The sequence below is a fragment of the Hoplias malabaricus genome, chromosome 10, assembly GCF_029633855.1.
Source record: "Hoplias malabaricus isolate fHopMal1 chromosome 10, fHopMal1.hap1, whole genome shotgun sequence".
Lineage (NCBI taxonomy): Eukaryota > Metazoa > Chordata > Actinopteri > Characiformes > Erythrinidae > Hoplias > Hoplias malabaricus.
In genome coordinates, this window is record NC_089809.1 from 32,303,494 (window position 1) to 32,330,322 (window position 26,829).

At 37.6% G+C, this 26,829-nt stretch overlaps 1 protein-coding gene across 3 annotated transcripts in view; it reads right to left on the bottom strand.

The window, feature by feature from the left end:
• Positions 1-536: 536 nt before the first annotated feature.
• Positions 537-26,829, bottom strand: part of LOC136708293 (lysophosphatidylcholine acyltransferase 1) — a 30,636-nt gene continuing 4,343 nt past the window's right edge. For all 3 annotated transcript variants that reach the window (XM_066682756.1, XM_066682755.1, XM_066682754.1), the window contains 13 exons: positions 24,374-24,513; positions 22,035-22,249; positions 16,003-16,115; positions 14,478-14,538; positions 14,257-14,315; positions 11,861-11,895; positions 9,918-9,972; positions 9,175-9,257; positions 8,382-8,507; positions 7,270-7,423; positions 6,793-6,891; positions 5,628-5,769; positions 537-5,499 (listed from right to left, as the gene is read on the bottom strand). In XM_066682756.1, coding sequence (XP_066538853.1) covers positions 5,324-5,499; positions 5,628-5,769; positions 6,793-6,891; positions 7,270-7,423; positions 8,382-8,507; positions 9,175-9,257; positions 9,918-9,972; positions 11,861-11,895; positions 14,257-14,315; positions 14,478-14,538; positions 16,003-16,115; positions 22,035-22,249; positions 24,374-24,504 — 1,449 coding nt within the window. In that variant the 5' untranslated portion in view covers positions 24,505-24,513 and the 3' untranslated portion in view covers positions 537-5,323. The remainder of the gene's footprint in view (positions 5,500-5,627; positions 5,770-6,792; positions 6,892-7,269; positions 7,424-8,381; positions 8,508-9,174; positions 9,258-9,917; positions 9,973-11,860; positions 11,896-14,256; positions 14,316-14,477; positions 14,539-16,002; positions 16,116-22,034; positions 22,250-24,373; positions 24,514-26,829) is intronic.

Consider the following 26,829-nt stretch of genomic DNA (forward strand, 5'->3'; position numbering starts at 1 on the left):
CTTTCTTTACTGGGTATTACTGGCTGAGCCACAGCTGAGAAACAGCATCTGGAGTGTTTAGATGATGAAAAGACCATGGAATGTTGAAAAGCATAAAAATAAATGAGGGTGTTGCTATTTCTGCTCCACAGCTGGGTGATATTTACCTTTTTAGATGCATTGCTTAAAGGTGGAACTGACACCAAAGTTGGGAGACCGCTAACGTTCCATGAAAGTAAACACATACAATAGATTGAGATTCTAAATGAAGAATTAGAAGGGGTTGTTTATTTTGCTGTGAGAACAGTAGTTCTCACACTTGTGTATGTCTAATATTTATTTCTGAGGTTTTGATTGAGTTGCTTCCCCATGCCCCCAAATTTGGCTGTTGTCGGTTAGATGCTCCTACAAGTCACTACGTTAATTTCTGAAAGCCCTCACATTGTTATTAATAACAGTCAACTTGTTGTTACAAACAAAACAAACCCCAAACCCACACCAGAATGTTAAACTTGAGTGTAACAGAAACAGAAACCCAAGCATCTCAACTGTGTCCCTTTTTTATTCAAGAGTCAGAATGACAAGTCATTTCATTGCAGTTGAAACAGACAGGTCAAAATCTCTCTTGTAAAAATGACTCTCCGTACATTACAAAATAAAACCAGAGGAAACCAAAAAAAAAGGCTTTAAAGGAAAAAAAAAAAAAAAGCAACCATAATACACGTCTGTATCTGCAGTGGGTCTACAACTGAGCCATCAGAGAGCGTCTCGTCTTCAGCTCGGACAAATGGGACCCAATAAGAGGCAAGACGCATAGAAATGGACGTGATTGGATGGTTTAGGGGCCATCTTGAAACCGGGCAGAGCCACGGGCTTTATTTCTATGTGAGGTATTTTAAATAAGTCGTGTGTTTTCAATAAAGAAATGGTCCCTCTTTCAATCAACAAATGAAAAGTACCAAAAAAATATGTTCAGTTTGTTCTTGACCTCAAAAGAGACTGTTGTTCAGTTGATAACTATACACAACCAGAATGTTGTACGCTCAAGTTTCCATTAGTGAAAGTTTACAGCCTTCTGTGTTGGGACTGTACATGGTCCCTTTGACCAAACCAGCAACGACAAACTACTAAACACCCTTGCTACACTATAAATTCAGCAGAAGGTAGGAACATTTCCTATCCACCATTTTATTTGGTCTGTTTGGTTGACCTCCACCACTAGGAGATGCTGCACAGCTTTCTGAAAACTTGAAAAGAGGTAAAGAGGCAGTGAAGTTTCTCAGAGGCTGTGTTAAGACTATCAAGACAAATTCAGTTTTGCCATACAAAGGCAAATTGCAGTAACCAAAAACGTTTGACCAAAACCAGGCATTTAACATTCAACTTTGTGAAAATGTCGATGCCCTGGGGTTAGAGAGGAACGGGAAAAAATGACCTTATGATAATCACAGAACAGAAGAAAACCTATACAACAGCTGTTACTTTTGAACATTGCTGGCGTAGTTACTGCTCTTTGGCTTTGTAAGGCAGAGTACTTTCTAATTCAGAGCCTACAGCTGTGAAACTGGCCTCTACATTTTATTTGAACAATTTGGACCAGTAACCATTTCATAAACCGGCAGAAAAAAAGCAGGTATGATGTCAGTACCCGAGTACTAAAGCACCTCAATCACTGGGCCTTTTCTGCCGAGTCCCTTACACTATAGTCTTATTCACATTCTACAAATGCTTTCTGCTATCTGGAGGCATGCACAGAGATACAGCAACACTGCTATCAACTCAAGACATGCAGACCAGAAATCCTCAGGGGAATGAAAGAAATGGTCGGGGAAAGTACAAGTGTAAAGTGCCAGCACGAGGAAATTCATTGGGACTTCAAGGAAGGGCAGTGATGATGAGTGTGTTTCGCAGGCCCACAGTAAGTGTGGAAGTAATTCATCCCGTCATATATACATCAGCTGCACATCAAGGATGGTGAATCATTTTCTGATTGTGACAGATTGTCTATACATTCACATTTCATCATAGAAATTACACTGAAATTCAAGGCCAGCAATAATCCGTAAGAAATATTTCGCATAAAAAAAAAAAAAAAAGCAAAAATATAATCCACTACTAATCATCATTTGCCATTATTAAGAAAAATAGCACATACAATATACAAAGACAATTGAGCTACCTTTCTTTCCATCAATTCAGCTAGTGGTACAATCTGAAATAAACATTTCAGAGCACGTCTTTATGGCAGTGAAAAAGAAAAACAACAACAAAAAATGTCTCATGTATATCAAAAATTCACAAAATGCCCCGCATCAAGGAATATTGAAAATACATTATGAGAATGTGAAGTGATTGCTGTGAAATATTGCTTCATTAACAGACATGGGACAAGGGTGGTCATGTACAATAAAGAAATGAAGCATTTGTCATTTATGAGGGACAAAAGCTGGAATTATTTAAGAGTTATTTGATAATTATTATTAATAATAATAATAATAGACTTTTCTCAAAAAGCTGAAGAAAAAGGTAGCACATGGTAAGGCATTAAAGGAGCTTGTCCTTGCATGCCTGAGACGGAATGAGACTCCTGCTTTTCTTATGTTAAAATGATAGTCAAAAATATATCAGAAATCTAATATCACTTTCACATTAAACAAGTCAACCTTAAAAAACAGATCGTAGAAAACTGTACGTTCTGAAGGTCATTTTTATAAGAATTATGCTTTTAACTGTTTCAATATCAAAATAAACTTTGAGAAACATTCCTAAATCACTAATGGGAGAATAAAAATTTAAGCGAAACGAAACCCGAAGATAACTCCAGCGATCTCCGTTAACTTCATTTGCATCAGATGCTTGAAAAGGATCACAATTGTTCAGATGTGTAAAAGTAGTAAACATATCTTTGTTCCATGCACCAGTGTACATCCATTTAGCCTCGTCCTGGGAGGCGCCAAAAGAATCAACAGAGATGATTTCATGTTAAAGATCAGTGTAACTGCAGGACGAAAAATCTATATTTACAGTTAGCTGTTGGCACAAATGTAATCAGACAGCCAAGACATGTTCTGTACCTACATTTAGGTTCTCCAGCTTTGTAAAGAGTTTTAAATGATACAGACGGGGCCGGGATGAGTAATAAATGCACTGTGCATCTTCCTCCTAAACATCAAACATGAATATGGCTGATTAACTACATCTGGGTCAAGGGAACAATCAGGTATTGATTGATTTTCACCCAATTGTTCCATTAAACTGAACCTCTTATGCTATTTAAATAAATAAAAAAACAGTGGTGGGGGGGCGGGGGTCTGGTTTCACACAAGCATCAACTGGTAATAACCAACCAATAGAAAGAGAGGATATCAGTCAGATCCAGAAAACTAAAGCCATTAAATGAAAAAAACTGAAATGTATTCAGAGAGAAAGAACCAGGTCATCTTTTTATGCTGTAAGACTCTTATCAAAATGACATAGGGCTGCTCCGGGCTGAGAGGGAAAGACGTTTTAAAGCATACAGGCGCTATAAGTAGCATTTGCAATCAAATTTGAATGAATACGTCATCAAATAATAATAATCATGCTACTTAGCAGGAGTGGGTAAAGAATATAATGTGAAGACATGGGGCAAAAAGTGTTTTTCTAGTTCTCCCAGTTGGGGTTGAGGTTGAGCAGCTGTTTTCTGAAGAGCTGTTTGATCAGCAGCAAAAACATTATGTAGAAAAACACTCCCAAGGTGATTTCTTTAAAAGAAAAAGTTGAGAATTTACATTTTTGTAAATGACCATTTTTACCCCCCATTCCGCAGAGACAACCGAGAAGCCAAAAAACACAGCTAGTGTCCGAATGTTCCCTTTTTTTACGAGACTGACATGGCTGAGAAATGGAAGTATATTACAGCTTCAGTATTGTGTGAACGGCATGCGTAAATAATCACAAAATCACCTCAAGAACTGTGATAGGAAATGTCAGATTTGTAGATATACTGCTACATGTAAAATCAGATAAAACTACAGACAACATTTCACTTTGTTTATGTCTCAGCATGTCTAGGCAGATCAATATTATTTAGGGGAAATTGGGTACAGGGGAAAACTGAAAAAATGTTTTTCTTGAACAGTTTGTAGCAGCATTGCTGTGCTTTCGGTTCTTTAAAAAAATAAATAAATAAATGACAGATTTCTGTTTCAGCAACGTCAGCCTCAAGGCAGAGCTCTGCCTCAAAAGAGAAGGTGAGCGAGAATTTTAAGAGATGATACAGATACAGAGATCTGTATTCTAAGAAATGCTCTGTTTGACCCCTGCCACTCTTCTTGGGGCTCTCCAGGGAGCCTCAACAGAACACATGCAAGTAGAAAACGTTTGGTCCATGTTGATCTCTGGTTTTACTGAATAAATGTAGAATCTGAATGTCTCAGTTTTCTTGATTTACTTCAGAGACTCAGTGTATCGCAGGGGGAATGAAATTTTGCCAAATGAAGAACCAGAATTTCAAAAAATTGGAGATCCATTAACTATCACATGCACTCACTGCTACCTTTTACACATGGTGCTCAACAAGACGCAAGCTTCAGCCTTCTAACCAAACCCCTGAGCTTAAAATAATAATAATAATAATATTAATTATAAAGATATAGAATTAAAAACTGGACTGGCTCAGTTTAATTCAGACCAGTATATTGATTTGGGTCAAAAATGCACCTCAAATCTGATCCTCCATATTCTTAGTGTATGGAGGTCAGATATTTGTCACCAGCGCTCTGTGACCCTTCTGTCAAATACTGGAATAATACTGTTATCAAGCATTGAGCCCATGCAAATGCATACTAAAGGAGATTAAGAAAAGGCATCTACACTCATAAGAAATATATAAAAAAAAAATAAAAAAAAAACAGATTTGGGGGTGGGGAGGGGATAAATTACTTTTTAAACGTTTACTGTTTTCACTTTAGATTTATAACGTGACTGCTCTTGTGAATGTATTCCCCCAGCAAATCAGAACAAAATAAGTGCTTTGCTTTCAAGTAATTATTTGTTACATCTGAAAAAAAGCAATTTTTTGGTCCTTGAAAATGTTGTCCCTTTTTAAGAGAGAGAACCCCACCCCATCACCAAAAAAATAAAAAAGAGGAAATAAAGGGGCCGAGAGTAAGACTGCAAAAGGATAGAGGAGAAATGGTGAGGATAAAATCACAGCACGAATGTCCTGGTTGACATGGAGTAAACTGCGCATTGGACCATGGCAGTCCAGCGGGCTCCACTCTGCCCCCCCCCCCCTCTACTACTCTCTCACTCTTCTCCAGGATCAGACAATAAGCAAGCAGAGGCCGGTGGTGTAGGATGTTCATTCGAGTTTCTTCTGAGTGGTGTGGTGATCGCTGGGTGTAAAATCAGCACAGAAGCCGTTGGAGATAGGGCTGGAACTAGAGGACTTCACACTGCCCCAGAAACGTACGTTATCTGCGTACAGGAACTCCTCAGCAAAGTCCGGCCTTTGTTCCACAAAGCTCTGGAACATCTCTGCCACAAGGGGGTGCAAGAGAACAAGAGACGTGAGAGCAAGCATTAAAACGCTTGGATGTTCAGCATGTTATTTGTAAATTAAGTAAATCTGAACAATAATAAAAAGTGGGTTCCAGCCAACACACCAAATGTAATTTTTCCACTGTCCTGCACATCGATGGCACTGAAGAGGCTAGACACACTGAGATCTGCCACTCCAAGAGCAGTCTGCAGGATACAGGCCAGTTCACGTTCTGGGATTGCTCCATTCACCTCATCTTCAAACATCTGAACAAAAACAACACAGAGACGTTAGTCATGGCTAGACACCATACAATGGGAAGGTGTGTGTGCACATGTGTGTAAGTGGTTTAATTAATTTGGCTCTGGCTTTCTGGTACAAAGTATTGTAAAAATAAATAAAGAAAGAAATAATACCCATCTTTCTTAATTGAGGTATGAATGACTGATTTACTAAAAAATACCAGAAATTTGACAAACATCGTTCTGCTGTTCATGCTGTTTATATAAATGTGACCTACAGGGGTTGGACAATGGAACTGAAACACCTGGTTTTAGACCACTATAATTTATTACTATGGTGTAGGGCCTCCTTTTGTGGTCAATACAGCCTTAATTCGTCTTGGGAATGACATATACAAGTCCTGCACAGTGGTCAGAAGGATTTTAAGCCATTCTTCTTGCAGGATAGTGGCCAGGTCACTACGTGATGCTGGTGGAAGAAAACGTTTCCTGACTCGCTCCTCCAAAACACCCCAAAGTGGCTCAATAATATTTAGATCTGGTGACTGTGCAGGCCATGGGAGATGTTCAACTTCACTTTCATGTTCATCAAACCAATCTTTCACCAGTCTTGCTGTGTGTATTGGTGCATTGTCGTCCTGATACACGGCACCGCCTTCAGGATACAATGTTTGAACCATTGGATGCACATGGTCTTACTGGTGCAATGTGCAATTAATGAAGATTGGACACCAGGCTGCTCCAATTTAGCCATGAAACCTCCCACACTAAAATGACAGGTTTTTCAGTTTCATTGTCTAACCCCTGTATTTTAAAAGTTATTTATAATAATTTATAACACACAAAGTGCAACAGTGACTTGCAGAGTGAAAACCTCAAATCTCTGGACTTACCTTACCTCATACCTTATTCTCTACCTACACATATTTTAAAAAGTCAGATTCAGTGTGACACCAACAGAACCGATGGGATATGTGCTATTTTTTATCTGCTGTATGAATGTAGCCTTAAGTATGAGAACACCACCTTTATAAATGCAGCACATACCGAGAAAGCCAACTTTATCGTTTCCAGTGTTTTCGCAGGCCTGCAGACCACGGAGAAAGCAATCACAAACTCCCGAATGTCTATCCTGCCTTCTTCATGCTGCAAAACCAAAACACAACATGGTGTACCTCTTCAGGTGTATACCAAGTCTTTTTCCCTTTTGCATGATCAACTTAAAGTACCCTCAGGACACTAATATAAAGAATGTTAGTCAATTGAGCCAAGGATGAAAAAAGTCTAACTATCATCACCAAAATGATGAAGGATAATGAAAACAGATCTATTTATACAATTTAAAAGCTAAATTTGCAGACTGAAAAAAAACTTGTGCTGCTAGCTGGCACAATATCTGGGTTTTAACAGGAGAAAATGTATTCAGAAGCTATGATACATTAAGGACAGCACTTTGTTGTTCTGCTCCAAGACTGTCTATGACTTAAGAGTTATGGTTAAATGGCAGGTGACTGAATGTCTTACCTCATCAAAGAGTGCGAACATGTCTCTAAGCACATCAGAGAGCGGAAGGTCCAGAAATTGAGCAAATTCCTCCAGGCTTTGCTTATGACCCTGCAGCTTACATGCCCTTTTACCAAATTCATTCAGGGGTTTCTCAGACTTCTCCCGCCTTAGCCTGGAAAGGGTGCACACACAGACACTAATATCAACACACCCCTGAAACCACACTAAAATTCCCTTTAAAACCTTTATTTAAAAAATAATAATAAATAAAATAAATTAAATTAATAAATTAAAAAAAAAAAAAACTCGCTGGTCAATTTTTGCCTGCAACTTTGTGATCTACTACATAAGTAATTTAAAAACACACAGCAATATACACACAAACACATACCTCTATACTAAGCTTACTGTGCACTTGACTTGGTTTTTGATGTTTAATTTATTTGAACAAGAAATAATTCATCTGGACATTTGAAGTCACAAAATGTATAATGATCCTATTTGTACATACAGACATACATCTGATCACTTTTCCCACCTCTGCCACTTTTTTTGCTCTTATGAGAGATAAGTCCTGCTATGCAGTGTATAGAAAACAGGCTTGTGACTGGAAGGTTGCTGGTTCGATCACGAGTAAAATTGAGGGTTGGGAAGTTAATGAACAGCTGAAGTGCCCTTGAGAGGGGCACCCAACCCCTAACTGCTCCTTCGTGTGCTGGGAGTGGCTGTCTACCTGCTGTGGTACATTGACCCATAAATGCACGTGTACATTAAAATTTTTACATTCTTAGCAACTCTCAGGCTTCTCAATGCTGTCCTCAAAAATGTTTGTGTGGGGGAATGTGAGAGTATTGTGTAAATGTGATTAAAACCCAAATTCACTACAACAGTGTCTGTGAGCAGAAAGAATGACAAATTTCATGTATAATTGAATATAGAAATTTTGAACAATTAATTGAAATACACTGTGTAACTCGTGAAATAATAGTAAATAAATTCCAAGCCATTTATGCTAAACTCCTTTTTAAAATATTATATATATATATTTTTTTACAGTATCATTTAAAAATTGAATAAAGGAATTTCCTCATTTTTTTTTTTTCTTCACATCCCAAAGTATGAAGACTCACCCTAGACTCCGGAGAAGTTTGGCAAATTCTAGCAGACACGTTTCCACTGGAAGCCTGAGCTGACCTTCTGCCATGGCCAACTGACAGTCCTCAAAAGAGTAGTCTGTTACAGGAACATCCAATGCCCTGAGTGGAGAGGCACACACACATTTACCTTGACTCTTGCATAGCCACAAACAAGCATCAGTTAAATGCATTTATTACTGTTACATTCTCTCCCTCTCTGATATTGCTAACAGGCATGGCATGTAATTACTGTTGTTACATTTAAAGAGTAATTAGAAATATACAACATGTTTAACAATATAAAATATTGTGTGTGTTTACTGCTATATAAGTATGTGAGATGGAAAACCTAGTTTAATGACTCAGTTGTTCTCATTCTCAGTCACAAAGCCCATCATCAGTCTCTGTTTCTACATTGGATTGCTTGAATCCATAGTTAACTATGTAAGAGACAGTTTAGCTGTTTAAATAAATTAATACAGAAGCAGAATTAATATGCCAGAAATATATGTCAGACGTAACACTTAATGTAATATCTTACATTTTCTATGAGGATTTGAAACCCTTTACTGTGCAAAATATGCAAATATGGTTTGGGGGGGGGGGGGGTATGGGGGAAGATGACTTTGTAGTTTTTAAAACAGGGCCGTGAGTAAATGTTTGAAATGTTAGAAAAAACTTTTTTTTTCCACAGTAATACATTTCAGTAAATAATTATTTATAAGTTTGTGATCAATGAACTGCAATAATATGACGTTAATGATTATAGAAGCACTGTGGTTCTTACTTGGCCATGAGGCGGCGCACGTTGTGAGCAAAGATAGCAGGGTTCCTCTTCTCCTCTTCACTAGGGGTGTAGATGGGGAGGAACTGAAACCAAAACAAAGCTTCATCAGAGGATGTGTGAGAAACATGGGCCAGCTAACACCACAGTGCTGCTCTCTGACTACACAGCATACACACACACACACACACAACGTCAACTTCCCAATAAACTTCCCATTTAAAATGAATAAATGATTATATAAAAAAGGTTTACTTCATATTTGAATCAATTGTCTGGACATTATCCAAACCTTTGTATTAGCAGTTAGCTCATGTGAGTCAAGCACATAGTGGAACATCCACACAAGTTGAAGCACACAACAGTTGTAAATGTAAATCTAAAAAAACGTTCCTAATATTGTGCAGTCCTCACTCATTCCACACAACTCAAGCATCATACGGCCTCCACCTGCTTGCATTTCTCCAACAGTGCATCCTGGTGGCATCTCTAGCCCAGGTATACACTGTACACCTTCATTGTAAAACAAACCATTATTCATCAACAAGGTCACCTCCTACCATTGCTTCATGGTAAATAAAGGCATACGATTTCAACTCAGTTTAACTCTTAAATATAAGAATACTCATAAGGGACATACGAGGTTAGATCACGCCTATGCGTGTCTTCTGAGAGAGTATTGCCCATGCACCCAGAATTTGGCTAAATGTGATGACAAATCATATGTCAGCTATGATGGCACTCACCTCAATCACAAACTCGTTGTGAAGTTGGCAGAGAGTAAGCCACAGGATCTTAAACCTGGGAAAAGGTCAGAACTGATGTCAACAGAAATATCATATAGAAATGTTTAGAAGACATTTTATTCATAGCATTGTTTGTGTCCTGATTCAAAAACATTAACTGAACTAACAAAGACAGATGTGGTGATTAATATTTAGGGGTGGTGACCTCATTTTCCAACATCTCTAAAATGCCATCTTTAAAGCACTGTTTTTAGAGTTGGAAATGGTTTTGGTACTTTATTTTAGTGTCAGACTGGGAGCAAAGCCAGAAATAAAGATTTACAGCGCTTCTGAAATAAAGAAAAAGAAATCAAATGATATAAAAATCACAAACAGCCCCTCTGAGTCAAGCCAAAGTTGACTCACAGTGAGAGAGACTTGATTAATCACAGTACAACAGAGCTTTCAACAAGTCATAAAAATTAAGTAACAGTGAATCAAATCATTTTAGCCCTGTTGATAGTGAATGGTTAATTCAAAAGTTAAAGCATGGCCATATTAGCATTTAATGCAATTGCTGTTGGCTTCCCCTAGTCTATACCAAAGCAGAAAATCTACATTTAAATTTCCTTCTAGTAAAAAGACACAGTACATTTACTGTAAACGACACACATGATGTAGTTTACTTTCACCTTGTTTTATTTTTAAGCAATATGGCATACCTCGAGGGGTAATACAGGTGTCATTTGATGTGAAAATGATTTGAAAACGTGATGTGATGTGAAAATCTTGAGTAACATACAATAGCATAAGATATGACTGATTTATGTTGTAATATGTATATGTTAAGAGTATTTTACAATGCTTTCAATCTGTGATGAGGACTAAAAAGTATGTCTTTTGGGGTTCTTAATCTACAGGGTGGGCCGTTTATATGGATACACCTTAATAAAATGAGAATGGTTGGTGATATTAACTACAGATACTGAAAGCCTGTGCTAGCATTTCTCCTGCGGTGTTGCTATCAGTGTGTGAAGAGTGGGAGAAGTGGGTTGCATTGACAATCCAACACAATGGGCAGCAGTTTGAACACATTTTATAAGTGGTCAGAAACTTGTAATTAACTCATGAAATAATAAAGTTATGTTAAAACCACCATTGTTTTTCTTGTGAAATTCCCAATGAGTTTGATGTGTCACATGACCCTCTTCCCACTGAAAAAACAAAAGTTGGATCCAAAATGGCAGACTTCAAAATGGCCGCCATGGTCACCACCCATCTTGAAAAGTTTCCCCCCTCCCAAATACTAAATGTGCCACAAACAGGAAGTTAATATTACCAACCAGTCCCATTTTATTAAGGTGTATCCATATAAACGGCCCACCCTGTATTTACTAGTATGACCTAGGCCTGACTTTAAGAGTTGATGCACTGATCTGAATGTGAGGATTCTATTTAATCAGTTCTACAATGGGAGAATGACTGAATTTTATTTTGATAATATTCTGTTGAATATTGTCGCTGTTTAAAAAAAAAAAAAAAAAAGGAAAAAAAAATCTAATCTAATCAGAGGGGGAAAAAAAGCCTCGCAAGTATTTACATTGAAAGTAATAGGTCAAATTTGGCATAATTCTCAAGCCCCAAAATTATTACTGTCCACATTCAATCACTGAATACGTAACCAAGTTACATTTGTGTATGAAACACATATATGAATATACATAATTGAGTCATATCAAAATCATGTAATCAAAATGAGATTCAGGACAGATTTAACCTTTCCTTAAACACTGAAACAAAATCATTGTTATTTACACTGCAGGTAACAGGTGAAGATTCTACCAGTAGTTTAAGCCTAGCTCTGGCAATGAGCAAGTTGTACTCTGTAATTTAAGCCTCAGCAGGCGTAGGAGGAGAGCTTAAAAGTTTAAGCTTACATAAAAAAAAAAAAAATCAGTACTTACGCTCCAGGACCTTGCCATGTCCAGGTTATGGTGTCCTGAAGAGACAATGAACCATATGTCACACGATACAGTAAAATCTAGACATATTTCAACAAAATCTATACAATCTACCAAAAAAAAAAAAATGCCGTTAAAAAGAGGAAGGACTATTAACTCTTTAAAACAAAAGTGAGTAAAATGATTTTTGTATGATCTCAAATTTAACATTCAACTATTAACTCACAAAAAAGGTACTGCACAAACGTATCTAAGAAATTGCATTCACCTTCCTTCCTGAAAATGCATGTGTACTGGTATAATTTTTTAAACACAGAAAAATGCAGTTAAAAGGTTATGGAGCTAATGTGATTTATATTATATTGTATAATAATATGGCATGTAATCATAAATGTTTATGAAAGGTTTAAAAGCCTGTTTATTACAAGGTTATGAATTATGTTGTGAACACTTTAAAAGTCATTAATCATCATTTGTAACAGAAAGGAAGTGCGGCAGCGACCTTTTTCTTGTCAAATACTCTGTCACAGAACTTGAAAATATCAAGGGGAAGAATAAGCTCAGGCCTGAGAATGTGAATTTAGTCATTTCACACGTTAATGTACAACACAGTAGAGTTAATGCATAACAACCCACTCTATTGCTGGTTAATTCATTAAATGGTTAAACTTATTAACCAATGTTAATAAAGCTGACATGTTAATGTCGACTATGATCAGAAACGGGCAAAATCTGAGGTGTAACTGTAGATGGATGTGCATTCACAATTTGGCAAACAACAGGTCACCGTTGCCACTTCTATCCATGTGTTATAAATGATTATTAATGTATTAACTGTTAATAAACAGGTTTTAAACCATTTATAAACCTTTATAAGTGTAGTCATATTTTAAAGTGGTACAGAAAAATTGTTTGCAGTGACCAGCAAGTACCTTTATCTTTAGTGGATAAGGTATCAATTAAATATCAATTTATTGGTTGGCATTTTTATTGTTCCAATTATTTTAGAGCCTGAAATTTCTTCATAGTTAAATCATACAATGTCTATAAAAAACAAACAAAGGCAATCTGCGGCATTTTTAATTTTTTTTAATTACTGAGTAAATGCAACCTGTTCGGACTCAGATATTTCCATTCTCCTTTTATGGTATCAGTTCTTTCTTGTTCTTTTAAGCAACTTATTTCCTGTATGTTTTTACATCATCACTCATCATTAGTTCTGTTTTGTACCTTGAAGCTGGGCCCTAAAAATAACACTTGACGCAGCCATCAAAAGCAGCACTCTATTGCACATTCAACAGCAAGCTTACTGCTCTAATAGACTTACAACCAATCCCACTGCAAAACAGGCCTAATTTTTTGAGCTAGCACAGCATGATGTGGTCAGCAAATAGAATATTTCCATGAAGGTTTTGTTTCCACACTGATGCATTCTGTGCTTTATTGTGGCGGCAGGCTACAACATGTCAGGCAGCAAAAAAAAATCCCTTACTTTGAATATGTCCCCTGCTCCATCACAGGCCTGCAGGCAGAGCTATTTGTGTTGTATTGTTCCTGGGTTCAGTATTGTATCCATGATATGGTTAAACCCATATCCTTAAGAGGGGGTGTGTTGGAAGGGTGGTATTTAGTTTTATTACTGGCATACAACTATTCCAGAAAGCCTCATTTGGGAGCATGTTGTTCTAGAGGAGAAAGTATGAACTACTGCCATCATGTTCAAACAACCAAAATGAGGAAGAAAAAAAAACTCATGAGAAATGGCACCCTGCAGATTTGTTATGGCTGATAATGTAAATGAACATGCAAAGTTGAAATCCAGCAGATGTGTCATTATGCAAAAATTGCATGTGTGCGTGTAAGACAAAAACAATGTGAGTTTGTTTACAATGTGCGGGGGAAAAAAAGCCTTACATGACTGATTTGTTTTTGAGTTTGATGCATATTGTGTTACATTTATGACTAGTATCTAACTAACAGTTACCCAAATACCATTCAGAATGGTCTACCATTAAATTTGAGAGTACAAAAAAAGGACGTCAGGGAAACAAATCAATTCTTGAAACAAATGACCTCAGTGACAGGACCTGCACCAGGGGACCCAAAGAACTTATTCGATACAATGTTAGTTCAGCATCACTGCACTCAAGTATTGGGACCCACACATTTGCATGTCCTGTTTTTCAGGTGCTATGCTGCATGACCACCATCATGTATGCTTGGGAATCCATTGGACCCATCTGACATCACAAGGTGATAATACCTCAAGCAAATCAAACGTCTCCCCAAAGATAGAATTGCACATTTTTTGTTGAACAGTTTTAGGTTTGGGCTCAGTATATCCAGGGAAATGGTTATGATACAGCCACCAGAGTATGTTCACTACTGCTTATGCTTACCAGTTTATTTGGGTAGCGAATAACCACGGGTTGTACGGGTACTGCTGGAATGAATGCGCCTGCATGTAAAAAGACAGAAGTTAAAAACTTTCCAAAAGAGAATAAAGACAGACATACGGTTTTGCACATGAGCAGAGTGCAATGTTAAGGAGAGGAAGTGTGTTACACATATGTCCTGTATAAATGCCTAACTCCATCAAATGCAAGCAGTTAATACAGACCTGGTTTGAATGTGATCAGACAGGACCTATTGGTACACGTTCCCTCTGGAAAGATCATTATCTGCAAAACATGAAAACAAAATAAATATTCGACTCTTATCGTGGCAGTCAGCCTCAAGAATAACCACAGAATTCTGTCTCATAAGAAACCTCCACCAAATTCTATTCACTAGCAATGCATTTGACAACCAAAATTGTTGATAAATGTGGCAAAACATGATCTGTGTAGAGCTGTAGTCTTGATGGAAACGATACATACAACTTGGATACACTACACAACTTATAAACAGACTGGGATATCTCACATTACACAACAGTTTTTTTGCCACTAAACAAATGTCAGACACACACTACACGACTGGGGATAATGCATTTCATGACCCCAAATTCCAGAACTAAACATGCAACATGGATGCACACTTCACTGCGGTTATTGTTTTCACTGTGCTGTTCTCTTTGGCTGTTGACGGGACTTGTTCAGACTTGAGTTCAGCATAGAATTTACACTGTGCTTCAGGTTGAAAAAGATTTAAAATGTTTGTTATGCTGCGAATGGTTTGAAATGTGGTTTGGAGGCCAAAAAAAAAAAAAAAAGTAAAAATCAGAGTTGGAGCCCATCACACACTACATGACTTTCCCTCTGACAACTGCGACTGCACCAGAGTCTACAGACAAGAGCCAGCAAGCACAGATTTGACTGGAAATTGGGGTTAAAAATTGGGTTAAATGTAGTGTAGCATAACCCCAGGTTAACTTTGTACACAAAACATTTCTTGGCTAACTGATTAAAACATTTGTAAATTTAATTTCTTGCCAAATAACTTTCAACTTCAGTTCGGTTCAAATGTAGCAGGGCACAATCATACACTCCCCTCTGATCATTAACAGAAGGGAAAAGATGAAGATCCTGCAGTGATGTGGCACACAACCTACACTCCCCACCACACACAAACTACAGTGGGGAGCTCTAACAGTGTGCTGTCAGGTTTAAAGGAGACGGCAGACCAAAAATAAAAATATATTATTTTCAATTATTATTTAATATTACAGAGGCAACCAAACTAACACCACAAAAAATGCTTGACTTTAATTTAAGTGATCAAAAATATCAATACTACCTCAACTTCTCTGTTTTATTATAGTTTCATGATTCAGGCAATAACAGGTTTGTCATTCAATACATACATGTGTACTCTTTTGAGGAACAAGAGCAAATTCATTTAAATATAACCATTATAATTAAGTATTTAAAGTGAATTCTAAGAACACATGGCAACATCCACTACAAGCTAAAGCACTCATACACAGTTTACATTTTGAGTGTACCCTATGTCCATTACAAGATTCATTTTCTTGTTATTGGATAATGGACTTTGCAATTACAAGGATTCATTTTACACTGCTAATGCATTCATGTGTACAGGACTCCTGGAAATGTCTACAGCCAGTTGGCCAGAAAATAAACATCCACTTACAAAAAAGTGGATAACTCTAAAATTAAAATCACCTAAAACTCTAAAATCACCTGAGGCCACTCTCCTCCAGAATGTGCCCTCCGTTTGATTTCCTCCACCGTCTTCCTCCTGGAGTCCTGGTCTGACCTCGACACAAATACTGGCCGGATGTATTTAATCAAGGCTGTGGGACAAAGACATAGACACATTTAGGAAAAACCATTGATAAGCAAAATGTTGACAGAGTGCTCTGCTCAGTCAAGCACACAGAGGTCAATGAGCAAACAGTCTCAAAGGTGTTCTCATTCACATTTCTACTTTAAGTTTGTGATAAACACTTGCATCTTGGCCCCAAATGCAAATTCTAATGAGAATGTTCTCTAAATAAAGTCTACACACAGACACCAAAGATACAACATTCTAGCTTACAGAGCAACTTCATAATATTTGCCTCAAAGGTGTTACTTATTAGTGTTGTCACAATACCAAAATTATGACTTTTGATTATGATACCTGACTAAATATCTCGATACCGATGCTGAAACGATACCATGGCAAAAACCTAAAACATCAGAAGAAAGTAAAAGTAATGTACTTTCTTTATCATCGGAGGGTGGTCAGCAAAATTGCTGGTATCTGCTTGTTAAGTGTGACGCCACACGTGATGTTTTGCCACTTCTGGGTACAATCGCGCTTTCTGCCCCGTGTCATACAAGTCGTCTCTACTGTTTCAATAAAGCTGAATGCCTCAATCAATTATGTGATCTCAGTTGAGGAGTTCAGAGAAAGGAATAAACACAACATAAAAGCAATTTTTTTTTTGCACATTCACAGCTCATTCTGACCTGTGTGAGCTGCCGTGCAGAACCGACTGGGCCACTCCATCTCTGGAACCAGCCGCGCCGAGGGAGCGGTGTCTCCTAGAGCACCTTCTCAAGGAGCAGAGAAGCCGCAGAGAGAGAGCTGTCTCTCCCACTCAAGCTCAGTCCCAGTGTTCTAAAGAGTCGTGCTACCGGTGATTCTCTTCTATAAAAATTACTAGCTAAGGTTTGTACAGAAAGTTGCTGGTGCTAGTTCTTTTTTTTTTTATAAACTCGCTAGAAGGTCTGAAAAGTCGATAAAACTAGCGGCAAAATTATTAAAAGGAGGGAGAGGAGGCAAAGCGCTTCAGGCGCTCACCGGTTGGAGATACAACTCTTTTTTTAAAATACTCATTAATTTTTTAGTACAGGTGTTACACAAAATTCTGTGACCATCGAATTCTGTGACCCTAGAGGGTGCTACTTCATAGCTTTGGAACAGGGGCTCAAAATTTCTGACAGCTGCCGTCCTTATAAGCATTCAGGTTTAAGTACCTTTATGTAATTAATATTCAGTGGGGTCACAAATTCTGATGGCAGCTGTCAGAAATTGTGACCACGATGCTGGACATGAATTAGCACCCTCTAGAGTCTAGAACTCGATGGTCACAGAATTCGGTGTAACACCGGTACTAATTCTATGCGGTACGGTACAAAGAATCAAATTTTCTAGCATCAGCATACGGTGCAACACTACTTAATGTTATGTAATCTGAAAAAATATTTTAGACTATTTCTGATACTACATTAGAAACATTAACAGATAAATTAAGCTTTTATTTGGCCCAGGGCTAATTGGTAGGCTTGAAAACTACTTTTTAAACTCTAATTATAAGCCTATAAACCTTTAAATAGTTGGTACTGTGTCAAGTGTGCAGGTTGTATTCAGTTTGACAAGTAGATGATTTTCTCCAGTTCTAGCTGTGGAAGTGTGTCAAAGGCCTCTAATCTTGCTTCTATGTTCTGTTCTGTATCTGTTATACCAGATGACAGACAAACTGCATTTAATAATATGGTATTTGTTTGTCAAATATTTTCAAATTTGTTGTTAAAAAAAGTCAATAAATGCATTGCTGGTGTGAACAGCTGGGATCTATAATAGCTTCCTGAATGTTTGTAAGTTTAGAGATCTAGAATACTCTAGAAATGAACAGGGAATTTCACCAAATTGGCAAGAAAGCTGAAGATTTTAACTACAGAAATTCTGGTAATGAGCTGTGAATCCATGCAAAACAGAGACTTAATTTTAGGAATGGCTGATTACATCATAAATTCCCAGTATCTAACTGTTTACTGAAAAATAATAGGGGGAAAAACACACAGTTTTTGGAAATAAAAAGAAAGAAAATTAAATAAACACAAGAATATTTCTATAGATCTCTGGGATACGTTTGGGCTCAGAGTGTAGTCTAATATTATATCCAGCGCCAATGGATAAGGGTTAAAAGTCTTGGTCAAGAGCCCAAAACGTGGTAAGACAAAGCAGTGATACAAGTAATACTCTGGCTGCAGATTCACTCCAGTAAATACAAACCAGACTTGAGATCAAATTTTTCAAAACTTGATTTTAGCATTAGTGTGAGTTCTGAGCCAAATGATTATTTAAAAGTCTTTTTTGGTTGAATGTAGCAGGAACAATCATATTTCCCCTCTGACCATTAACAAAAGGGAACAGATGAGATCCTGCAGTAATTTGGCACACAGCCTACACTCCCCACTGCATACAAACTCCAGTGGAGAGCTCTAACAGTGTGCCGTCAGTTTTAAAAGGAAAAAAAAAAAAAAAAACTTACTGAAATTACTGAAAATTCATATTATCTACTTTCATTTTGGAATATACCAACAACAAAAATGTTCAGCATGAGACCATAACACAATAACTGACCAGATCTTGTACGTACTTGCTCCACAACAGGCTTCACCATGCAACATGTTGCAATATAAAAAGCGGATAGAAAGATTTCAAAACCTGGACTGTTTTAAGCAATATATAATAGCTATGATTATAAAGACTTAAGGTGGACACAATCAGCAAACCAACTCGTGCTTCAGCACCGCATGTTCACATTAAGTGGCCAAAAAAAACCTGTTTCAACACCATGGTCCATACAATTTTTTATTCCATAAATAAGGACATGCCCCAGACAATAACTCACTCATGTAATAAATAAACTATGAACCTTTTATTCTCCTAATTATGAATCCCTTTGGTGAGTCCTGTTGCTTTAAAAAATTATGGCAAGATAATTCTGGAATCCAAACTTTACTTTAGGACACTTTCACTTCCTCCGCAACGTATACAAGCCTGCCCCAAGGAGGCAAGTCTGAATATGTTGGACATGTTACCTGTGTGTTGCAAGAATCATTTTTTTAATATCATGTTAAAAAAAAAAAAAAAGTAACAAGTAAGGTTCTTAAAGTCACTGAAAACACTACTAGAGCATGTTTATTGTAACTGGCTGAATGTGTTTCTTTTGAGCTAGCCAGAGTTACAGTTCTCGCAAAGAAATATAACAAAGCATGTTGGCTAGCAATGAAATGATGAAGACAATCTGAAGCAGCAGAAAAATAAAAGGGAGCGCACTGGAGAAAAAAAAAGACTGTTGCTTGAAATGAGAAACTGAGCTGTGATTTGTGAAGAGCTGGTGTGTTCCACTGTGAATCACCGTGCTACTAGTTTTATGAATTGCAAATCTGACTAGGCCATTTTAAAAACACCTGATACACAGATGAGCGTATTTATAGATGTCATACTAAAGTAGCAAATTACAGGGACATTTTGTCTATTTTGACCGTTCAACAAAAATCACAACTAGTTGTTTGTTACGTCTCTTTATTTCTTACTCTCTCTGCAAAAGACTGGAAGGTTGTTAAGTGTATAGCTCATCCCAGTGAGGCCAGGATGAGTTCACCATCTCTGGTGTCTCATCCATCAGCATCCTCCCCCCTCTAAATTGCTGGAAAGGGTCTGCATCCTGGACCGCTGATTGAAATGTGCACTGACTAGAGGAGTGTAGATCATGAGTGGAGGATGGAGTGAGGGAAGGAAGGTGAGATGGAGAATGAGACAGAGAAAGTGAGGAGGAAAAGGAGGAGGGGCAGGCAAGGCTCTCTGTCTGTAGGAATTAGACAGTAAGGAGAGGCTCAGAGATTCAGAGGTGTCCAGGATCATCAGAGGACTTAAAACCTTCTCTGGAAAGGCCTAAGACTGTTTAAAATAACTGCACGTGCCACCATCTACACCACACACTGCCTAACACTGCTTAGTGTGCTCTCAGCCTGCTCCATTAGAGTTTGCAGTCTGAGCATTTAACAGTTGTAGTTAGTAGGTTTTAGGCTATTTTCTGAACATGTCCCCTATCTTAAAAGCCTGATGGGAAAAAAACCCAAAGTTTACCCAATGGGAATATGGTCATGTAGCATGTTAAAAAAATAAAAGGGTGTCCTGTGACTTTTGAATACACTCTGTCAAATTTCACACTTTCGAGTTACAGCCACTAAGACTTGGGTACACCACTTATGTATGGTCCATCATGCCAATCTGGCATACGTTTTTTGTAAATTAGTCATACGAATTTTAACCATAGAAATGAATAGTGGGATGTTTGGAAAGGTCAAATTGATGATGTCACAATAGGCAGTTCTCTCACCCACAAGTATCTGGATATTTCTAAAAACTGAGATTTTCCTCAATCCGTTTTTGAAGTATCTTTGTCCAGATGAATACAACACTGGTTGCATTATCATGCCAGTCCAGTACAGGGCTATAGTAGAGAAACTTTAAGCAAGAGACATCAAAACATGAGGAAGCATGAGAGAAACAGAGGATTTATCCTAAATCACTCCATTTTCCCTGTGTAGTGCACTATGCAAGTCATGAATCTAGCTCTTAATAGTGTCTAATACAAAATAATATATATTTCTAAAAGGGTTTGTGCACTGCAGGATGTCAGCCAATCAATGTACACTAGCTGGTCCAGTTTTTCAAGGAGAGATTACAGTTTTTTATGATCTATATTTTATGTTTAAAGGTAAATTGTACATTTTACCACGATTAAGAATGATTATTTTGTTTTCGTATTTTTGACCCTCATATTTCTGTGCCAAGGCTTATACTGTAAATATGCTCCAGTATTAAAGCTCTGATATTTTTTTGTTGCTGGGAGGTTGTTCCTCTCTTGTTTTCTGAGCACTGTTTATGTATTTGGCTTTTTTCCTCTGCGTGTTGTTTATTGTTGTCTTAACTATAGTCAAAACACAGTACATCCAAACCATACACGCTGTGACTTTCTTTGGTACTAGCTGCTTGAGTCGCTTGGTCAGCCTCAGCATTTAGGTTGCTTCAGGTAGGGGCAGAATCACGTGACTACAACTTGGTAGCATGGTTTTAAAAGGGAAAGTACATGACCACACAGTAAGGACATAACAGAATAAAAATAATCGATACAGACAAAATTATGTTGAGTAGAAGTGTATATATATCCCAGAGTATCACTTATATTCACAGATGATAAAGTATCTAGCAATGATGTTGCCGTTTCGACCCCCAAAAAATGGCTCCAGTTCAAATCAAACAAGGCTGTTTTATACTGTAAGCTCCCAGCTATGTACTTGCTTACATTTTCAGTTCAATTTCTGAAATTCAAAAGACGATCAGGTCTTTTAAAAATTAAGCTAGAGATACGTGTAAAATTGTGCACTGAACTATTCCTTCAATTACACTCCTAGTGTTTGCACTGAGCAAACCAGCCTGTCCAGGTGTGCAATGCATCCTGTATAAAGTGGGTGAGGCCTCTCAATCCCACACTAAATGTCACTTTCTCCCCAGGACACACACTGCAAGCTTAATAATAGGACATGATTATTAACAATGAGATACTGTAATTGAAGTGCTTATGCTGGCCGAGTACTGTATTACTAATGCAATCTACCAGTATCAGCCCAGTTATTTCTTTTTAAATATTAGGAGATCTGTTGGACACAAGGCCTGCTGTCCCTAACTATCTGCTGAGTTAGAAGTTAATGTATGAATGAATAGATGCTTTGTGAACATGTTTGTTTTGTAGTGTTTAGTCAGCTACTGCAGCCTACACCAAAATCATCCTGCCATATATTCATTTAAATTTTGTCCGTTACAGGCAAGATTTTCATAGTTGCAACATTTTGATAAAAGAAATTTACTTACTGTCTATGTTGTGTGAACAATGATTTTAGAAAAATAATCCCAAAATACGGCAACTTACTTCCCCAGAGTGGAATGTCTTTACTTTCAGCCTTCATAACAATTGTTGCCATGGTCATGGTGACAGGGATGGCGTCAAAGTAGGACGAGTGGGGTGCAAGTGTAAGGATGGGGGCCTCAGTGGGCAGAGCCTGTCTGCCCTTCACACTTATCCAGTGGAAGCCACCTGCAAACCACATGACCCGCATGATGGTTCGCAGAATAATGTCCACCACCCTGCGGAAATTGAGACAAGTTATTAAAAAGAGGACAACAATAACAGTATACAGCATATAGAGGGCAGGGGATTTAGGACTATTTCATTTCAAGTTTGTTTGGCCAAAATTGATCACAACATCATCTCACTAATAAATTCTGTACTGTAGTAACATGGCATAAACAGATTACACATTTGACCCTTAGAGTAATCTTTATAAAACTCCTAAACATGGCCCACAAAGGCTTTTTAGACATTTGACAAAAATTTTCCTTGAACACTGCAATTTTGTTTATAACATTATTAAAAGTATACAGCTATTTTAATTTATTATATGTTGTGTGTCTTGACCAGTCGCTAAAGGCACAGAAGCCTATTCTAAAAGCAAGCATTCTTATTTTAGAAAGAATCATCATGTGACATGAATGCATCCAATATTTCACAGTACAGGGCAGTGTGCATGTATAGAACATCATATGACAGAGTCACTGAGGCACAGACTGAGATCACTCGGTGAATCCTCAGAGACAGGGAAGCTCATCTGTCTTAAGAAAAACTTGTGACTCATGGTTGATCCCAGTCATGGCACACTGTGAGCCACAAGGCAGTGGACATGACCTTCTTCACTGTAGGACTGTCTCACACCAGCATTTAAAGCGCAGGAGACTGGACAGTACTCATTCAGGTGATAACTAGTGTCTTGGCTTCCCCAACTACCAATAAAAGTAAATAAAGAGGAGGTGGGGAGAAAAAAAATAAACAAATGAAGTGTGTGAAGGTGTGTTCAAAATGTTTGAGTTGGGTGGGAGAGAAATCAAACGTACACAGTTCTCCAGATGTATCGCGTCAGCCAACATGTGTTTATAGCCCACATTTAGCATCTGATTCAATTATATTCTATTCTGATTGTGTTTGTATTTATCTCTGTATGTAAGCTATTTCAACACTTATTTCCCTGCTGGATTTTATATAAATAAATATTATTGATCCAGCAGGGAAATAAGTTCAGCATTGCAGCTATGACTCAAGCTACCACTCATTTTGCATTAGGTCTTCATTAATATCAGGAAAATATGAATCAGTTTCCTCAAAACCCAGATTAGCTTAAACCTAAACTAAATACATTTTCCAATAGTGATTCATCATTGGCATTCTGATTTACTTCAAGACATGTTTTTTCTCATGTCTGGGAAACTGGCCCTGCATGAGCAAATGAAATGAATAGAATGATGAATGATTAGCCTAATGCAACAGGCAGCCATTTTAAAAAGTATTCTTAGAACGAATGCACATGCAGCAAGCAATTGGTCACATTCATGATATCTGTTTGTATTTTATAAGTAACCATTAACGTAGACCTACAATTACATTTTGTTAGAATGAGTGTTAGAATTAGACATTGTCTAAAAACAGACACCTTGTGTTTTGAGGTTAATGATGTTAGACTCATAACGCTAGCCCTTAACTAAAAGAACAATCATTTGAACACAACTCATGTCTCTGCTTTAATTTTGGGGCTGCTATTTGTCTGTGGCCGTCTAAATGGCTGTTATGGAATACAGATTTGGTGACTCCTAATGTCAAGATCAAAATACATGGTAAACAAACAGTTGTCTAGTAATTAGATTGTGAAATGAAACCTTAGTTTTGACCCATATATAAACTCTCAGGGGGAAACAATACAATAAATAAAATACAAAAAAGGTACATTATTGGTCACCAAGTGTAAAAGATAGTGTAAATGTATCTTTTAAAAAAGGTACAACAGTGGTTTTAAAGTCCAGTATTATTCCCAAAATGTACATTCAATTCTCTTATATTTCTTCTACGGTGAAAAATAAAAAATAAAAGAACATAACGTCATTCCTGGAGATAAAATTGGGTATAAGAAAACTATTTTAATATCTACACTTATACTATGTCCCTAATTAAAGAAACACAGTATATGTACCCTTGAGGGTACCGCCATATTGACAGCAAAAGTTACCAACAGGGAAGGTTGTGGAGTTATCACATTCACATACAAGACACGATGTATAAATGTGCATCATTTAAATATATGTTTTTTAAAAAAGCATGCATATATTGTACCTGCATGTTATCATGATAGCAATAATTTAGATGTAATTGTATAAATCTTTTACCTTCTCCATAAGCACTGTGGCTCCACTGCTTCTTCTGAACGGCCCAGGGTGCCAATGAAGGCAAAAGGCCATGCCAGCAGCATCATGAATGCAGCAACAAAAAGACGAATTGGGAAAATTGTCAGCGTCATCACCCCAATCTGCAGAAAGACACAAGTAACATAAACAAGCAACCCCAGTGAGGCAAACTCAGGCGTTAAGCAACCTAATGATCTAGGTTTCATTTTTGGGGAGAATCCAAGTACACTTACTGTCATTTCCGAACTGAATTTTATAGGAACCAAATAACTCCAACCTAACGCAAGAAGGAGTGGAGCATTTGAAGGGTGGCGTAACCCAGAAGCAACTCAGTGAACTTTCCAGGAGAGGTTATCTTGGGTAAAGCAGATAAAAGACCCTCTACATGCACCCTGAATATGTAAGGCATATATGTAGTGTAACAGATAATAGTGTATAATCGATCATAAAGGTCCTAGCACATGCAAAGCAAGTTTCCAATTATCCCATGATCCACAAAGCATGTTGAATTGCGTTTTTTTCCAACACAGCTTGATGTTTATCTAAGCCTTATCTACTAAGTACTGTTAAGAGTATGCAAGCTATCTTGTGTCAATATTTACACAATGATATACCAGCTTGGACACATTCACAGATAGATAGCTTTCAAACTGGCCTATTAAGAGTGGCAAAGCATTAATGTTTTTAAGAGTTTGCTTAAAAACCTCTCCATTGAGCTGATGTGTGTATCACAGAATAACGGGCTGCCAAATCCATATCAGTTCACAGAGACATAAGATAACATGCTAAAACTCCCTGGTAATATCCACTAAAGGACTATAAGATATGTTAGAGGTGTTTTTCTTTGACAGATGCATGCTGGAGAATTCATTTACGTTGAAAAACAACATCAATTTACAGTAAGATTCTGACGTAAGTGGTGTTGCAGCAGCTTGCCAAAGATGCAAAGATTTGCCTGCTGGAAATAATACTCAACAACTCTAGGATTCCAAGGCAATGCTGATTGCACATTGGTGAGATAGATGTGGGCAAGGAGCCTCCTCCTCCAAGTCAAGCTGCACCAGTTCCTCCCTTTAAAAGATTTCTTAGGTAACACTTCAACATACAAAGATTTGTTAGGGATAGTAGAAATTTGGTTTGGGTCAGTGAACTTTCTGGTCTGGGTTCTGGGACACTTCCTCGACTGTGCTATATCTGTACAATACCTTGACCTATAACATGTTCAGAGTCTGAACACAGAATACCTTACAGTGCATTCCTAGAAGGTAACATGATGCATACAAAACCTCCTATTCACCAATATTGGCTTATATATTAGGCCTGCAAGGCACCACATCAAACCTCTGTTTCTTTTATCATTTCTGAAGAGTGGTGCTTTGAATACATATATACGTAATAGTGTGTTTAGCTGGGAATGATTCTTACTTGGGTGGGCCTGCAGAAGATAAGCAATTAAGTGCAGTGTGGAAGCATAAAACTGCCTCCTTTTGATTGCTCCCCTGCTGGCACACAAAACCTTTCTGGGTTGAGCACCAGTTTGCATTATTAACAAGAATGCATGTCTTTAATGCAAAGCACTGAAGAGCACCCCCATTGTGACGATTTTAAGGCTAACGATCAGCAGATATGAGTGAGTGAGAGAACAATAAGCCAGTTACATGAGGTGATTTACAATTAAAATTTTGCGAACCTCTATTTTAATCAGTTCTTACTGTCATTTGACTTGGCCAGAATGTTTTCTCTGTCCAGGGAAGTGTAAGTTTCAGTGGTATTTCAATCATCTGGTTGCATGTTCTGTTCAACAGTGTGTGTGAACAATGGCCTGTCTGACATGAGAGGGTGTCTGTAGTATCACTTCTCCATGTCAGTGCCAAAGAAACACAACACTGCTATATAGTGACACACAACACGTATTGATGAGCTCATTGCACAGTCCACATTCTACCTTTACTAATCTTGATAATGTAAATCTATGTGATCAACCTTGAGACATTTATTAGGTCAATTTCTTAGTAATGGTAGCTTTATGATTCAGCCATGAGTGTTGGTCAGCACGTGCTATTCATAATCCTGATGCAGGTGTACTGCTTTCCAACAAATGATCAATATTTTAAATGGCTGTCCATTTCCAATTCTACAGGATGATATAAGTGTGCTGCAAAGCGAACAGAAATGAAGTCATGCCTGACTATGGGCATTGATTACAAAATGTTTTGTTAACACATCTAATTTAACAATTAGGCTTCAACAACAATAGATGTAGCTTAGATTTTTGGGGAATTTTGTTTTCTTAGAAGTATTGCTCTCTCAGTTAAAATAACATATTTTAGACAGCTAGCCCAAAAAAATTGACCACAAGCCATAGCTTATGGATGCAAGTTAATGTCCTTTTCTTGTGTAAAGTCCTCAAAACTGGGCAGGACACAGGTTCATGAACT